The following is a 17,650-nucleotide window of genomic DNA, read 5'->3' as shown; positions in this document are numbered from 1 at the left end:
TTGAACTTAGATTTCCACCTCCCCACCTCCGTGAAAACTTGGGCTCAGTTGGAGAATCACCCCCTGGCCCCCGGGATTGTTTCACTTCTCACACAGGTCCCTCACTCCCCGCTGTCCGTGTTTGAACACAATGTTACACGTGCTGTCCCCTGTTCTCTGCTGACAGCAGGTAAATGTGGCCCCAGTTATCCACACGGCCAAGAGGGGACCACCTGGAGATACAAACTTTTAACACGTGATTAAATATAAGTCACAGGTTTACAGTTACTTTACAGGGTGAAGTCAATGTTTTGCCCTTTGTAATTTTTATTTTGTGGGGAGAAACCTCGAAACTGTGTAAATATCCTGCTACCCTTCCCACTTTTACCCGCTGCTTCAGCATTGATTGGTGGTCTGCACCTACATAAACCAGCACTGCGATGCTGTGGAATGGACCATCAGAGGGGACCCTAAGAGTGTGGGGAGGAAAACGAACACAAGCTAACTGGACAAGAGGAGCCACAGAGGGAAAGAGAAACAGCAGGAGGAAATATTTGAAAATGGAGCCAAATTAAGTACCTTAGAAGGAAAGAAACGAGAAAAAGCTCTCAGGGGCCAAACAGGATGAAAAGGAAGAAGCTAGATTCTTCCTATCATAGTGCCACAAAGATGAAACTTCTGGAACGTTCCAGATCAACCTGAAGATGAGCTTCACATCGTTCTTCTCAAGGGCAGTGCTGGATACACGGAGAAGTCATATTTATAAAGTGCAGAGGACCAATAACTTTTCACAGAGGGCTTTCTAGGATATCATTATTATTTAAATGTGAAAGTGGGATAAAAACACTTTCAGAGACACCAAGCTTCAGAGTATTTAGAATGTTTGCCACAGTCACACCCACTCTGGCAACAAGGTTCTCAAACAATAAGATAAATAAATTCCAGAAGCTGCTGCAAGGGGCATGAAAGTGGGAGAGACTGAGGATCTGCTCTGCATGCCTGTAAAAATCACCAATGGGAATATACAACAGCATACAAGACATCACCCCTAACTGTAACGAAACCAAGAACAACTAGAAATTCATGAACAGGAATGCACCAGGCCTCCCTGTGCTAAATTCTAGACTCAAGTAAAGACCCTGGTGGAGGTTGTTGAAGTGAATAGACACACATTTCATGTCGGAATGCCTTACTATGACAAAGACGTCAAGCCTCCTGAAATTAACCGAAACTTATCCAGTGCCACCCTGACTCACATCTCAGTGGGCATGTGAAATGCTCAGCGCACTTACTCTAATGTGGATTACCGTTCAGTCGCTAAGTAGTGTCCGATTGTTTACGACTCCATGAACTGCAGCATTCCAGCTGTCCTTCACTATTTCCCAGAGTCTGCTCAGACTCATGTCCACTGAGCCAGTGATGCCATCCAACCACCTCATTCTCTGTCATCCCCTTCTCTTCCTGCCCTCAATCTTTCCCAGAGCCAGGGTCTTTTCCAAAGAGTCGACTCTTCACATCAGGTGGCCAAAGTATTGGAGCTTCAGTTTCAGCATCAGTCCTTCCAGTGAATATTCAGGACTGATTTCCTTTCGGATGGACTGGTTTGATATCCTTGCAGTCTGAGGGACTCTCAAGAGTCTTCTCCAGCTCCATAATTTGAAAACATCAGTTCTTAAGCACTCAGCCTTCTTTATGGTCCAGCTCTCACATCCATACATGACTGCTGGAAAAACCATAGCTTTGACTATATGGACATCTGCCTGCAAAGTCATGTCTCTGCTTTTTAATATGCTGTCTGGGTTGGCCATAGTTTTTCTTCCAAGGAGCAAGGGTCTTTGAATTTTGTGGCTGCAGTTACCATCTGCAGTGGTTTTGGAGTCCAAGAAAATAAAATCTGTCACAGTTTTCACTTTTCCCCATCTATTTGCCAAGAAGTGATGGGATCAGATGCCATGAGATTTGTTTTTTGAATGTTGATACTGAAGTATAAAGGCCCATGGAGTAGGTAGATAAGCTTTGAGTAAAAAGGACAAGAAAGAGGGACTTGCTGTGTCTGATATGAAGGCACCTGATGGAGCCTAATATGAAAACCCCAAATGGCATGGGATTGCAGCCTGGATGAAGCTGGAGAACAGAGAGCTCGGAGAAAGACTCTTGTATACATTTACCCCATGCTTAAAAATATTAATCTGTTCATGACAGCCCTTTGGGGAAGTGAAAAGCCATTAAATGGGAAAAGAAGTCCATTAATTTTAATGGTTAAAAATTATGATGTGTTTCATCCTAACCTGATAACTTCCAAACATTCACAGATAAAATATCAATCAAGGCATGAAGATGAACTAATTTGAGTTATAAAGGACACAGGGATTTAAAAAGTTTGTCAACTTCTACAAAAAAAATCTGCTGGGATTTTGATCGAGATTGTATCAGATCTATAGATCAACGTGCACCCAGGCGGAATGATCTGGCGGGACCGCATGAGCCTCGGTTGGCCTCGGACAGCCAGTCCCCAGTGGTCCCCAGCGGTCCCCGCCAGCGGGCCATCACCCTGGCGGTGCAGTGCGCCCCGCCACGTGGTGGAACCGGGTCCGGTGAGGAGAGCCCTTCTTCCTGGGACATGGGGCGCGGCCGGAAAGGCGGCTGCCACCTCGCCGCCATGCACTGCTCCTTTGTGGGGAACCTGGTTCTAAACCGTTAGTAGACGACCTGCTTCTGGTCCCAGCTTCGTGCAGTTGCAGAGCAGCTCCCTCCCTGCGATCTAGTGAAAGTCAGCCCTTGGCATGGGGGTTTGTAGAAAAAGAAAGAAGAAAAAAGCAGAAACAAAGCAAAACAAGCAGAATTAGAAGATTAAAAAAGAAAAATAAAAACAAATGAAAAAAGTATTAGATCAATGTGGGGAAAAATAATATCTATTGGATCTCCTAATCCATGAACATAATCCATGAATATAATCCTTAGGATTATACAGTGGAAGTGACAAATAGATTCAATGGATTAGATCTGATAGATAGAGAGCCTGAAGAACTATGGGCGGAGGTTTGTGACATTGTACAGGAGACAAGAATCAAGACCATCCCCAAGGGTTGGGGCGTCAGGGCCGCGACGGTTAGGACCGCCGGTCTAGAGCGGCGAGTTCCCTTCTCTTCAGCTGCTGCGCTGACAAGACCATGCCCCACCGGCCCCGAGGACCCCACGCCGGGCCGGCTTAGAGACGACGTGGCTGCCCAGCGCTTGGGCCAGGCCGTCCCTGCCCGCTCCTCCTCTGTCGCTGGAGAACGGCCGGGCTGAGCCGCTGGGAGAAGCAGGACAGAGCCTTCCGGGGCCTCGGCCCGGGGACCCGTGGAGGATGAGCTGGCTCCTTCCCCTGACCAAGAGCGCCTCCTCCTCCGCAGCTGGGTCCCCCGGTGGTCTCACCAGCCTCCAGCAGCAGAAGCAGCACCTGATCGAGTCCCTCTGGAACTCACACTCCAGTATAGCTGAAATACAGAAAGATGTGGAATACAGGTTGCCTTTCACTGTAAATAACCTGACAATTAACATTAACATATTGCTTCCTCCACAATTTCCTCAGGAAAAACCAGTGATCAGTGTTTATCCACCAATACGGCATCACTTAGTGGATAAACAAGAAGTGTATGTTACCTCTCCATTAGTAAGCAATTTTACAATGCATTCAGATCTTGGGAAAATTATTCAGAGTCTGTTGGATGAGTTTTGGAAGAATCCTCCAGTTTTAGCTCCTGCTTCAACAGCATTCCCATACCTGTACAGTAACCCAGGTGGGATGCCTCCTTATGCTTCTCAGGGTTTCCCATTTCTTCCTCCGTATCCCCCACAAGAAGCAAACAGGACTATCAGCTCTTTATCTGTTGCTGACACTGTTTCTTCTTCAACAACAAGTTATACAACTGCCAAACCCACTGCTCCTTCATTTGGTGTCCTTTCAAATCTGCCATTGCCCGTTCCCACAACAGACACTTCAACACCGATAAGCCAAAATGGTTTTGGTTACAAGATGCCTGATATTCCTGATACATTTCCAGAACTCTCAGAACTAAGTGTGTCACAACTGACAGATATGAATGAGCAAGAGGGTGTATTGCTAGAGCAGTCTGTGACTTTGCCTCAACTAAAACAAATTATTACTGACAAGGATGACCTAGGAAAAAGTACTGAGGAACTAGCAAGAAAAAATCTCTTTTTGGAGCCCAGCTTGGAAGCCAAAAGGCAAACTGTTTTAGGTAAGTATGAATTACTTACCCAAATGAAATCAACTTTTGAAAAGAAGATGCAAAGGCAGCATGAACCTGGTGAGAGGTATAGTGCAAGGTTAAAAGCAGCTGCACATGAAGCTGAGGAAGAGTCTGATGATACTGCAGATTTCTTGGAGGGAAAAACGGATATAGATGATTTTCTCAGTAGCTTCATGGGAAAGAGAACAATTTGCCACTGTAGAAGAGCCAAGGAAGAGAAACTTCAACAAGCGATAGCAATGCACAGCCAGTTTCATGCTCCACTATAGATTTTCCTGAAAACATGAACTGCAAAGAGCGGAATGGGACACAGAACTAGGCACGTTTATATTTATGATTTGCAAATTGGCATTTCATCACAATGGCTGAATTCCGAGATGTATTGTATAGGTTGTATACAGAACTGAGACTGATTTTGTATAGATTAGAATGATTGCTATGATATTTGCTTTGAAATTTTTTTCTGCACTATTTGCACTAAAAATGTTTATTTATTGTTGATAAATTCTATCATATTTAAGTTCCACTGCTGTTCCTCTCTTATTACTGATTAAATACCTGTGCATGTTATTTTAGCTACTTTCAATATTTTATAAAATTACTTAATTTAAATTTGTATTTTTAATTTGAAAAAAAAAAAAAAGACCATCCCCAAGAAAAAGAAATTCAAAAAAGCAAAATGGCTGTCTGAGGAGGCCTTACAAATAGCTGAGAAAAGAAGAGAAGCTAAAAACAAAGGAGAAAAGGAAAGTTATACCCATTTGAATGCAGAGTTCCAAAGAATAGCAAGGATATCATTATTATTTAAATGTGAAAGTGGGATAAAAACACTTTCAGAGACACCAAGCTTCAGAGTATTTAGAATGTTTGCCACAGTCACACCCACTCTGGCAACAAGGTTCTCAAACAATAAGATTAAAAAAAAGCCTTCCTCAGTGATCAGTGCAAAGAAATCGAGGAAAGCAATAGAATGGGAAAGACTAGAGATCTCTTCAAGAAAATTAGAGATACCAAGAGACTATTTCATGCAAAGATGGGCACAATAAAGGACAGAAATGGTATAGACCTAACAGAAGCAGAAGATATTAAGAAGAGGTGGTAAGGATACACAGAAGAACTGTACAAAAAAGATCTTCACTACCCAGATAATCATGACAGTGTGATCATTCACCAAAGCCAGACATTCTGGAATGTGAAGTCAAGTGGGCCTTAGGAAGCATCGCTACAAGCAAATCTAGTGGAGGTGATGGAATTCCAGTTGAGCAATTTCAAATCCTAAAAGATGATGCTTTGAAAGTGCTGCACTCAATATGTCAGCAAATTTGGAAAACTCATAAGTGGCCACAAGACTGGAAAACATCAGTTTTCATTCCAATCCCCAAGAAAGGCAATGCCAAAGAATGTTCAAACTACTGCACAATTACACTCATCTCACATACTAGCAAAGTAAAACTAAAATTCTCTAAGCCAGGCTTCAGCAATATGTGAATCGTGAACTGACAGATGTTCAAGCTGGTTTTAGAAAGAGCAGAGGAACCTGAGATCAAATTGCCAACATCCGTTGGATCATTGAAAAAGTGAGAGCGTTTCAGAAAGACATCTACTTCTGCTTTATTGACTATGCCAAAGCCATTGACTGTATGGATCACCACAAACTGTGGAAAATTCTTCGAGAGGTGGGAACAACAGGCCACCTTACCTTCCTCCTGAGAAATCTGTATGCAGGTCAAGAAGCAACACTTAGAACCAGACATGGAACAACAGACTGGTTCCAAATCGGGAAAGGAGGACGTCAAGTCTATATATTGTCACCCTGCTTATATAACTTATATGCAAAGTACATCATGTGAAATGCTGGGCTGGATGAAGCACAAGCTGGGATCAAAATTGCCGGGAGAGATATCAATAATCTCAGATACGCAGATGGCACCACCCTTATGGCAGAAAGTGAAGAAGAACTAAAGAGCCTCTTGATGGAAGTGAAAGAGGAGAGTGAAGAAGCTGGCTTAAAACTCAACATTCAGAAAACTAAGATCATGACATCCATCCCATCACTTCATGGCAAATAGATGGGGAAATAGTGGAAACAGTGACAGACTTTATTTTGGGGGGGCTCCAAAATCACTGTAGATGGTGATTGCAGCCATGAAATTAAAAGACGCTTGCTCTTTGGAAGTAAAGCTATGACCAACCTAGACAGCATACTAAAAAGCAGAGACATTACTTTGCCAACAAAGGTCCATCTAGTCACTGGTTTCTCCAGTGGTCATGTATGGATATGAGAGTTGGACTATAAAGAAAGCTGAGAGCCGAAGACTTGATACTTTTGAACTGTGGTATTGGAGAAGACTCTTGAGAGTCCCTTGGACTGCAAAGAGATTCAACCAGTCCATCCTAAAGGAAATCAGTCCTGAATATTCATTGGAAGGACTGATGCTGAAGCTGAAACTCCAATACTTTGGCCATCAGATGCAAAGAACTGAGTCATTTGAAAAGACCCTGATGCTGGGAGACATTTAAGGCTGGAGGAGAAGGGGACGGCAGAGGATGAGATGGTTGGATGGCATCACCACCTTGATGGACATGAGTTTGAGTAAGTTCCAGGAGTTGGTGATGGACAGGGAAGCCTGGCGTGCTGCAGTCCATGGGGTCACAAAGAGTCAGACATGACTGAACGACTGAACTGAACTGAACTGAACTGGGTTTGTCATAGCTCTTCTTCCAAGAGCAAGCTCCTTTTAATTTCATGGCTGCACTCACCATCTGCAGCGATTTTGGAACTGAAGAAAATGAAGTCTGTCACTTTATTTTATTTTTGTAGATTTGGTCAGATTTCTTCATAGATGGTTATGCTTTCTATGAATTAAAACATTTTGCTCTTACTTTCAGTTGGTTTCTTTTTCTTGCCATATTGCCCCAGCTAAAACTTTCAGAACAATGTTAGACAGCAGTCTTGACAAGAGACATCCTTGTCTTATTCCTGATCTTAGGGAGAAATCAACCAGCTTTCCACCATTAAATTTGAGGCCCTTTACCAGGTTGAGAAAGTTTCCTTTGATTCCTAGTTTGCTGGCACTTTTAAAATTGTGAATGGCTATTGGATTTTGTCAAATGCCTTTTCTGAATCTACTGAAATAATGATATGGCTTTTATTTTTTAATTTAATGTGGTAACTTAATTGAGTTGACTTTTTAAAATGTTGAACAAACTTGCATTTCTAGAATTAATCCCCACTTGTTTTGTTGGATTTGAGTTGCAAAGCTTTTCTTTAGATTTTTTTGCCTCTTATGTTCACGAGGAATATCTGTAGTTTCTTTTCTTGTGTTTGTCTCTTTGGTATCAGTACGATGCTGGCTTCATAGGATGATTGGGAAGTATCTCATCCTTTTTAATTGTTCTCAGTGAGTTTAGGTAGAATTGGTTTTATTTCTTCCTTAAATATTTGAAACAAGTCACCAGCTATTCTATTTAAGCTTGGAGTTTTTTTGAACAGTAAGTTTTCTTAACTATGAATTTAACTTACTAAATAGATATGAAGCTACTTTGGTTATTTCTTCTTGAATGAATTTTGGCAGTTTGTGATGAGTTTGTTATCGGTGTGCAGAAACTCAACTCATTTCTGTATTCGATTTTGTATCATGCAACTTTGCTGAATTTGTTGATGAGTAATAACCATTTTTTGTTTTGCTTGTTTTTGATTTGTGCAATCTTTAGGGTTTTCTATATATAAGATCAGGTCATTTTCAAAAAGAACCAGTTTTGCTTCTTCCTTCATGATTTGGATGTCTTTGATTTTTTTCTTGCTTGATTGCTCTGGCTAGGACTTTCAGTACTTCGTTGAATAGGACTGTGACAGTGGGCACACTTGTCTTTTCCCTGATTTTAGAGGAAAGGCTTTCATCTTGTCATCACTGAGTATGATGTTAGCCATGGGACTGTCGTATGTGGGCTTCACTATGTTGAGTTGAACATATACCCACTTTGTTAAGAGTTTTTGTTTTTTTTTTTAATCATGGAAGGATGTTGAATTTTGTCAAGTGCTTTTTCTGCATTTATTGAGATAATATGATTTCCATCTTTCATTCTATTAATGTGCTGTATCACATTGATTGTGTATGTTGAGGCATCCTTTCATCCCAGGGACGAATTCCGTTTGATCATCGTGTATGATCCTCTTAATGTGCTGTTGAATTTTGTTTGCTAGTATTTTGTTGACAATTTTTGCCTCTATGTTCATCAGGAATATTGATCTGTAGCTTTCTTTCCTTGTAGTTTCCTTACCTGGCTTTGGTGTCAGGGTAATGTGATCTCGTAAAATGAGTTTGGGAGTATTCCTTCCTCTTCAGTTTTTGAAGGAGATCCAACCAGTCCATCCTGAAGGACATCAGTCCTGGGTGTTCATTGAAGGACTGATGCTGAAGCTGAAACTCCAATACTTTGGCCTCCTCATGCAAAGAGTTGACTCATTGGAAAAGACCCTGATGCTGGGAGGGATTGGAGGCAGGAGGAGAAGGGGATGACAGAGGATGAGATGGCTGGATGGCCATCCATCCGTCGACTCGATGGGCATGAGTTTGAGTAAACTCCGGGAGTTTGTGATGGACAGGAAGGCCTGGCGTGCTGCAATTCATGGGGTCGCAAAGAGTCAGACACGACTGAGTGACTGAACTGAACTGAACTGAATGTGATCTCATAAAATGAATTTGGGAGTATTCCTTCCTCTTCAATTTTTGAAAGATTTTGAGAACTGGCACTAATTTTTCTTTAAATGTTTAGTAAATTTCATCAGTGAAACCATCTGGTCCTTTGTTGGGAGGTTTTTGATTAGTGTTTTTAATCTCCTTATTCACTTGTCTCTTAAGATTTTCTGTTTCTTCAGATTTAGTGTCAGTAGGTTACATCTTTCTAGGAATTTATTCATTTCTTCTAGATTGTCCAATTTGTTGGTGATAGTTGCTCATAGTAGTCTCTTATCATTCTTTGTGTTTCTGTGGTATTAGCTGTAATGTCTTCTCTTTCATTTGTAATTTTATTTATTTGAATCCTGTCTTTTTTTTTTTTTCTTGGCTAGAGGTGTGTCAATTTTTCTTTATGCTTTCAAGAACCAATCCTTAGTTTTGTTCATCTTTTCTATCATTTTCTTATTCTTTATTTCATTTATCTTTGCTCTAATCTTTACTATTTTCTTCCTTTTGTTAACTTGGGGCTTAGTTTTTTCTTTTCTAGCTCCTTGAGATGTACTGTTAATCTTGGGGGAGATCTTTCTTTTTTCTTAACGGATGTGACTCCAGGTTTCTTTTGATTAGTTATGACACAGGATATCTTTTGAAATCTGTACCAATTATTTATTGTTGCTTACCAAATACCCCAAAGCTTAGTGGCTTAAAATAATAAATCTTTTTATCTCTCAGCTTTTTTTGGGGCAAGGAAACTGGGTGTGATTCAGCTGGGTTCTTCTGAATCAAGGATTCCCATGGGGCTGACTTTTTCCTTTTCCTTAGGCCCCAGTAGGGCTTATCTTGGCAGAGCATCAAACTGTTACTAATCCTATTTTTATTTAAAATTTATATTTTAATTTTCATGAATTTTTAACTTGAATTTGTATTATTAAAAAAAAATACTGCAATAAGATATTATTTATCTTGATTGATGAGTTTTTTGCATGCTTCCTTATATTTACTGACTGAGGCAAGTGCCTCACTCACCTCATCTTAGACTCAGCCCTGGATGTGTCTCGCAAGATAATCAGGGCCTCCTTAGCCACTATCTATCAGAGCATTGTCTTACTTTTAACATATCTTTGTATCTTTATATTTGATGTGCATTCCTAAAGGACAGCACAGAGATAGATGTTTCTTTTTTGTCCATTATGACATCTGCCTTTTAACTGGGATATTTAGACCATTTACACTTAAGGTTATTATTGATTTGGTTAGGTCTGTCATCCAAATGTTTGTTTCCTTTTTACTTATCTGCTCTTTGCTCCCTTTTCTAGCTTAAAAAAATTAATTGAATATTGTAATTTTAATATGCTATTAGTTCCTGGCATCTAATCTTGGATTGGCTTATTAACTAATGTTGTTGGCTTATTAACTACAACCTTCATGGTTTTATTTTAGTAGTTGCTTTAGGATTTGTAGTTTATATCTTAAATTTATAATCTGCCTTCAAGTGATATTATACAACATTCAGTTCAGTTCAGTTCAGTCGCTCAGTTGTGTCCGACTTTGCGACCCCATGAATCGCAGCATGCCAGGCCGCCCTGTCCATCACAAACTCCCGGAGTTTACCCAAACTCATGCCCATCGAGTCGGCGATGCCATCCAGCCACCTCATCCTCTGTCGTCCCCTTCTCCTCCTGCCCCCAATCCCTCCCAGCATCAGGGTCTTTTCCAATGAGTCAACTCTTCGCATCAGGTGGCCAAAGTACTGGAGTTTCAGCTTCAGCGTCAGTCCTTCCAATGAACACCCAGGACTGATCTCCTCTAGGATGGACTGGGTGGATCTCCTTGCAGCCCAAGGGACTCTCGAGAGTCTTCTCCAGCACCACAGTTCAGAAGCATCAGTTCTTCGGCGCATCACACGCTGTGTAAGAACTTTACGAGAAGCTCTTTCGTGCCTGCCTCCGGCCCTTTCTACTATTGCTGTCATGCAATTTACTTCTGCATACCTCGCAGCCCCACACCATGTTGTTATTATTTTGGTTTAAACATTGACTTATCTTCTGCATTTATTTTTATCTTGGCTGTGCTGGGTCTTCACCATGGCACGCAGGCTTCCCCTAGCCGTGGCTCGCGGCTCTCTAGGGGCGGTGAGCAGGCTTAGCTGCTCTGTGGCATGTGGGATCCTAGTTCCCCAGCTGGGGACTGGACCTCCACCCCCTGCACTGGAGGGTGCATTGTTAACCACTGGACCAGCAGGAAGTTCCCTGATTTAGCTTTTTCATTTTTATTTTTTGATATATTTAGGTAATAATAATTTAAATATATTTACGCATATAGTTGGGCTTCTCAGGTGGTGCTAGTGGTAAAAAACCTGCCCGCCAGTGCAGGAGATAAAAGAGACTCAGGTTTGATCCCTGGGTCAGGAAGATCCCTTGGAGGAGGGCATGGCAACCACTCTGGGTATTCTTGCCTGGAGAATCCCAAGGACAGAGGAGCCGTGGGCTGCAGTCCACGGGATCACCGAGAGTCAGACCTGACTGAAGCAACTTGGCTCACACACACTGACATAGTTGCCGTTCCTGATGCTCTGCGTTCTGTGTACATCTGTAATTCCACCTCATATAATTTTCCTCCTGCATGAAGGATGTCATTTTTTTTGGCTGCCCCATTTGTCATGTAGGATCTTAGTTCCCTGACCAGGGACTGAACTCATGTCCCCTGTACTGAGAGAACAGAGCCGCTGTGCTGCCAGAGAATTCTCATGAAAGACATTCTTTAATATTTTTCTAGTGTAGTTCTGCTGGCAATGAATTGTTTCATTCATTCAGCTTTTAATGAATGAAATAAAGCTGAGAAAATTCAGCTTTTAAATGTCTGAAAAAACTTTTTGTATCTCTGAATTTTTGCAAAATACTTTCACTGAGTATAGAATCCTAGGTTAACAGATTTTTTTTTCTCTATGTATTTAAAAAATTATATTATTGCATTGTTACCAGTGAGAAATCTGTTCTTTCTTTATTTTTATGCCTTTATGAATACCTTATTTTCCTGATGTTTTTTCCTTTTTGGCCATCCCATGTGGCATGTGGGACCTGGACCACAAAGGAAGTCCCCAGTGGGTGTTTTAAAGTATAGATTTTGTTATTATTCAGGCATAGCAAGGCCAACAGAGCCGAAGATGACCCTTGAAAAGATAGTTACAGTTTCTGGGAGGAAGGGGCAAGATGGGATGCTGGGGCTGGGTCAGGAGGCAGAGGGAGTGGAGAGGAGCCTTTATTGTGGTTTCCACAGATGGAGTGGGAAAGGCTGGATGAGCAGGCTTAATGCTGGCTGGTTTTAGTAATGCAGGGGCACCGGGCTCCCCTGGCTGTCTGGTTCCTGATCTGGGATGACGAGGGCAGGGGTGGGTGGTCCTGAGCGTCAGAGCTCTATAGAAGAGGTGGTGGGTCTGTGCTCTGCCTGAGATGGTCTGCACGTCTGGCTTTCATCCCTAAGAGTCAGCCCCTCCCAGGGATGGGCAGTCTCTCCAGGGTCCCTGGAGCCCCAAGATGTCAAAGCACCAAATGCAGACTAGAAAATGCAGTATTACGATGCAGCTTGGTGCTCCCTCTGTCTGGGCCTGTTGTGGCTCAGTATGGTAGCATGAGTCACATGTGTGTTCAGCATTTGAAACGTGGCCAGCCCAGTGTAAGTATAACAAAATACACATCTGATTTCCAAAACTTAATATGAGAAGAAATTGTGAACCATCTACTTAAAGGTTTTTATATTGATTATATGTTGAAATGTTATTCATTTGGATGTATTATTAAAATCCATTTCTTTGTTCCTCTTTTTTTTTTTTTTAATGTGGCTACTAGGTAATTCAAAGTTGCATTTAAGGTTCACATTATATTTGCCTTGGGTGGCCTGTCGCTCTTCTAACCTGTGTTTCCGGGGGAACTTCACAGCCCTGGAGGTGGGAAGGGCCTTACATCCCTCCTCCAGATGGGAACACCTTACTCTTCTCTCCAGAGCAGGCTATGAGTCTGTTCTCCCAGCTGGGGTGTTTAATTTTGAGTCAATGTGACTGATCACCAGGAGCTCAGCTTCCACACGATTCTGGGGCGTCTGGGAGGGTGTTTCCAGGTGAGACTGGTGTTGATTTGTGAATGCAGGAGAGCAGGTGGCCTTCCTGTGTAGGTGGGCACCATCCCATCCAGCAAGGCCTAAACAGAACACAGAGGAAGGAGGACTCCTCTGCTTCCTGACTTGTTTCTCAAACTGGACACTGACCTTCCGCCCTCAGTGGCCTGAGACCTTTGGACTTGGGCTAAATCTCACCACTGGCTCTCCTGGGTTGCCCGCTTACAGACAGCAGATGGTGGGACTTCTCAATCCCTATAATCAAGTGAGTCAATTTCCCAAGATAAATCTGTATCTCTCGTGGTTCTCTTTCTCTGCTGCTGCTACTGCTGCTAAGTCGCTTCAGTCGTGTCTGACTCTGTGCAACCCCATAGACGGCAGCCCACCAGGCTCCCCCGTCCCTGGGATTCTCCAGACAAGAACACTGGAGTGGGTTGCCATTTCCTTCTCCAGTGCATGAAAGTGAAAAGTGAAAGTGAAGTCACTCAGTCATGTCTGACTCTTCGCGACCTCAGGGACTGCAGCCTACCAGGCTCCTCTGTCCATGGGATTTTTCAGGCAAGAGTACTGGAGTGGGGTGCCATTGCCTTCTCCTCTCTTTCTCTAGAGAACCCGAACTATTAATAACAAAGATTTAGGTACTGAGAGTGGTTCCAGAGGGTACAGAATGTTAAGAATGAATTTTCTGAATTCCAGGTTTCTAGGATCAGTTTTCTAACCTGATGGGGTTTAAAGACACCAATGACTTTATTTCCGGCCAGAGTGAAAATGCTGGTAATCCACGATGGGATCTGGCAAGAGAGATACTCAAAGTATTAACATCTGCACCCTCCCCATCAACCACTTAGGTGAAGCAAGGTGATGCACTGCTCTGTAGATCATTCTTTCGAACATCTTTGGAAAACTGAAGAATGTCATGACATTGGCTGGTGTCTCCTGGTGTATCTGGACAGAGTGGTTCAAGAAGAGTGTGAGTTTGAGATTTCAAATTCCCAGCTCAAGAGTCTCAGAAATAATCTTAAAGATAATCTCAGAAAATGATCTCATAGTCATAAATATCTCATAAATAATCATAAAGAGCTTCCCTGTATGGCCCGAGGAAAGCCTTATCTCCTTCTGCTGCAAGATTGAGATTACTGACAACCACATGCCCAGTCTCATCCTGACTCACCACGTGAACTGAGCTCCCAGCCTTGCAGGGTGTCTACGGTTAAAGTAGGAGGACCAGGAGGCTGTGTGTTGGGGTGAGGACATGTGGGGAGATCCTGGAGGAATGAGGGGTCCTGACCCTCAAATTCTCATGAGTCCTCTTTGCCAGTGGAAGAAGTCTCTCTAGTCCCAATGAGTAGGAACCTTCCCACCTCCATCTGGGGGGCTGACCCTGCATTGCCTGGGGAGATGATGACAGTCCCTTGGAGATAGTTGCCATGGAGGATGCTACTACTTCTTCTCAGGACCCGCCCTCACGATCTCTTGGCTTCTAGGCCCTTAACTCTACACAAGTGCCAGCAAAGGTGAGGGTCCCCAAAGGTGAGGGGAAAACTGTGACTCAGGATGCGTGCTCTGTGCTGCAGGGGGAGCGGAGTTTTCTGATCTATACAGACAGAAGCCGAGGGGACTTGAGAGATGGATGCTGAAGGTGTAGGGTGCTGGAGGATGACGTTTGTGGGACCAAATTTGTGGACGCGAGCCTCTGAGCAGAGATCCTGGCTCTCCAGAGAAGGGGGTGGGGGTGGGGCTCTCACTGTTTGTTTTGCTGCTTGGCTGAGACAGGGGCCAAAACATGACTTGTCACGATGGCCCGAACTGGAGGTGGCCTACCTCCCTTGATCAAAGGTTTGGGGATATAGGATGTGAGAGTGGGTTTGTTGAGTAAGACCTGCCCACCCTCCTGGGAGGGCCCAGAAGACCCTCTCAGCATGACTGTGGGGAGTACACCTATGGGGAGCCCAGCATCCCCAAGGACCGTATCCTCAGAGGGCTGCATTCTCTGCCATCCAGACCTCATGGTAGGTGTTGTGGTCACTGAACTGGGTAACCTAAGTGAGCAGGGTTGCTGAATCCCAGGGTGGCAGGAGCCTAGTGGGGGCACTTGCTGTCGAAAGCAAGGTAGGCATGGTGGCGGGGATGACCGTCAGGGGCGAGACAGGGGCCAGAACAGTCGGACTGCGCTGACCCATGGTCTTCGCTGCTTGACCCTGGTGCTGGTGTGGAAGCTTGCTGGATTCTTACTGCACCTGGATAAGGAAGAAGTCCTAGGTCAAGTGAAAAAACATCTACCTGAATCACAAAGTCAGAGGGTCAGGGCCACTCAGTGAGGCCCCAGGCTTGAGCCAGTTTTCAGACCCAGGACCTTGAAGGAAGGGGAGGCCAGCTCCCCTTGAGGTTGGACCCAGGACACCCCTGGAAATGGATGCTGTCAGTCTCTCTCCCAGCCTTCCCCAGAGGACCTGCCGCTGCTTACAGGTGACTGTGTGCCGGGGAAGAGGAATAAGGAGAGTTTCCAGGGGCCCCTAGACAGTGGCTCTGACCCGTACCCATTCCAGGAGACCCCAAGCCTCCCTGGGGACCCCCCAGTCAGACGGGCCACTGGAGGTCAGGGGGTCAGGTCAGCTCCAGCTCAGGTCTGTCCACATCAGGCTCACCAGAAGGCACAGCTGGAAGATAAATCCTTAGCAGCTGGCAGAGTCCTCACATCGGTTCCCTGACTGTAGAGTGAGGGCTACGATGGTGGGAAAGGCCAAGTGGAAGCCACTAGAACACCTCTACTGAGGAAGACAGCACACCAGCCAGCATCTCTGGTTGGACCGCAGAGGTCAGTGCCTCCACCTAGGACTTCAAGGGTGGAGGGGTGGAGGGGTAGTGATTCCCATGACATCCCATTCTATTTGGCTTATGCAGAAGACAGTGGGTCTTGGAGAAGTGACAGTGGGTCCTCTTAAGTTTAATGAGGTGGTGACTTCAGCTGTAGCTGCTCTTTCAGACGTGGTTTCACTGCTTGAGCAAATTCACACATTTCCTAGTGCCCAGCATGCAACCCTGGATCTCACAGGTGCCTTTTCCTCCATCCTTGTGCCTAAGGCCCAGCAGAAACAGTTGCTTTTACATGGCAAGGCCAGCAGTACACCCTCACTGTCCTACATCAGGGGTAAGGCAACTCTCTAGCCCTGGGTCACAGTTGAATTCACAGGGATCTTGGTTACTTTTCCCTTCCACAAGACATCACACTTGTGCACTACATTGATGATATTTTACTGATTTTTGAGCCTATTGAGAAAGAAGCAGCAACTACTCTAGGCTTAAAACATTTGTATATCAGAGGGTAGGAAATAAAACCAATGAAAATTCAGGGGCCTTCCATCTCATTAAAACTTCTAGAGAGTCCAGTAAAGTGGCAAGATATCCTTCTAAGGTGAAGGATAGAGTATTTCATCTGGTCCCTCCTGCAACCCAAAAATGGAAACGATGTAGTCCTCATTTGGGTGTGTTACTCTGGCCCACTGACAACTGCTGGTTTGGGCTGGGGAGGTCTGCAACAGGTCTAGGCTGTGCACTCCTGAAGTCAAGTGATCCAGCAGGTCCAGTGGTCCCTGAAGTGTCAGGGCAGAGACGGATGCTCCTTGAGTCTTTGGCAGCCCCTGGAGATGAATCACAGGGCAGGCCCTTAGGATTTGGGCCTGAACTTTGCCATCTGCCCCAGAAAAGTGCTCTCCTCTTGAGAAAAATCTCTGGGCCTGCTACTAACCTTAGCAGAGACTGAACACTTAACCACAGGTCACCAAGTTACCATGCGACCTGCTCATCATGAACAGGGTGTTATCTTTATCTGACCCACCAAGCCAGAAAGCTGGGCGTGTAGGGCAACACTCTGCCATCCAATGGAAGTGGCATGTAGGTGAGGCTGCCCAAGCAGGCCCTGAAGGCAGAGGTTAGTGACCTGAAGAAGTAGCTCAAGTGCCCATGGCTCCCACCCCTGCTATACTGCCTTCTCTCTTCCTGCCTGAACCTATGGACTCAGGGGGGAGGGGGTTGGTTTCCTAGGATCCACCAACAGAAGCAGCAGCACCTCGGTCTTGTTTACAGATGGTCCTGTGTGATCTGCAGGCTCCCCCCACCAGAGGCAGACACCCCTCAAGGACACGGTGAAGGGCGGTCCTCCCGGTGGGCAGAGCTTTGGGCAGTGTACCTGGTCCTGCACTTTGCTTGGAAGGAGAAATGGCCAGATGAGTGGTTCTAACTGGATTCATGGGCTCAGGGCAGTGGTTTGGTTGGGTGGTTAGGGACTCAGAATCAACATGACTGGAAAATCGATGACAAGGGAATTTGGGGAAGAGGTACGTGGATTGGCAAGAAACCTGAAAATATTCCTGTCCCACATGAGTGCTCACAAAGGGTGAGCTCAGCAGATTTTAGTGACAGAGTGCACAGGGGCACCTTCCTGTAGATCCCAGTCAGCCTCTTTCCCAGCCACCCTGCCATCGCGCAGTGGGTTAATGAGTAAGTGGCCATGGTGGCAGGGATGGGGGATGCCTGGGTCCAGCAACACGGATTCCACTTACCAAGGCTGAGTGTCCAATCTCCCGAGACCAACACCAAACCCCTGATTTGGCGCCACCCCCCAGAGGG

General features: G+C 44.6%; 1 protein-coding gene across 1 annotated transcript; it reads left to right on the top strand.

Annotated features, from left to right (window-relative positions):
• Positions 1-3,138: 3,138 nt before the first annotated feature.
• LOC133065660 (vacuolar protein sorting-associated protein 37A-like) lies at positions 3,139-4,785 on the top strand. Its single transcript, XM_061156349.1, has one exon. The coding sequence runs from the start codon at positions 3,329-3,331 to the stop codon at positions 4,502-4,504; it is 1,176 nt and encodes a 391-aa protein (XP_061012332.1). The 5' UTR covers positions 3,139-3,328; the 3' UTR covers positions 4,505-4,785.
• The last annotated feature ends 12,865 nt before the right edge of the window (positions 4,786-17,650 follow it).

Source organism: Dama dama, chromosome 2, assembly GCF_033118175.1.
Source record: "Dama dama isolate Ldn47 chromosome 2, ASM3311817v1, whole genome shotgun sequence".
Classification (NCBI taxonomy): Eukaryota; Metazoa; Chordata; class Mammalia; order Artiodactyla; family Cervidae; genus Dama; species Dama dama.
The sequence above is the reverse complement of the archived record's forward strand: the minus strand, read 5'-3'. Positions and strand labels throughout refer to the sequence as shown.

What these genes read in the sequence shown, in the direction of transcription:
- LOC133065660 (XM_061156349.1), top strand. Translation starts at nt 3,329, where the DNA reads ATGAGCTGGCTCCTTCCCCTGACCAAGAGCGCCTCCTCCTCCGCAGCT.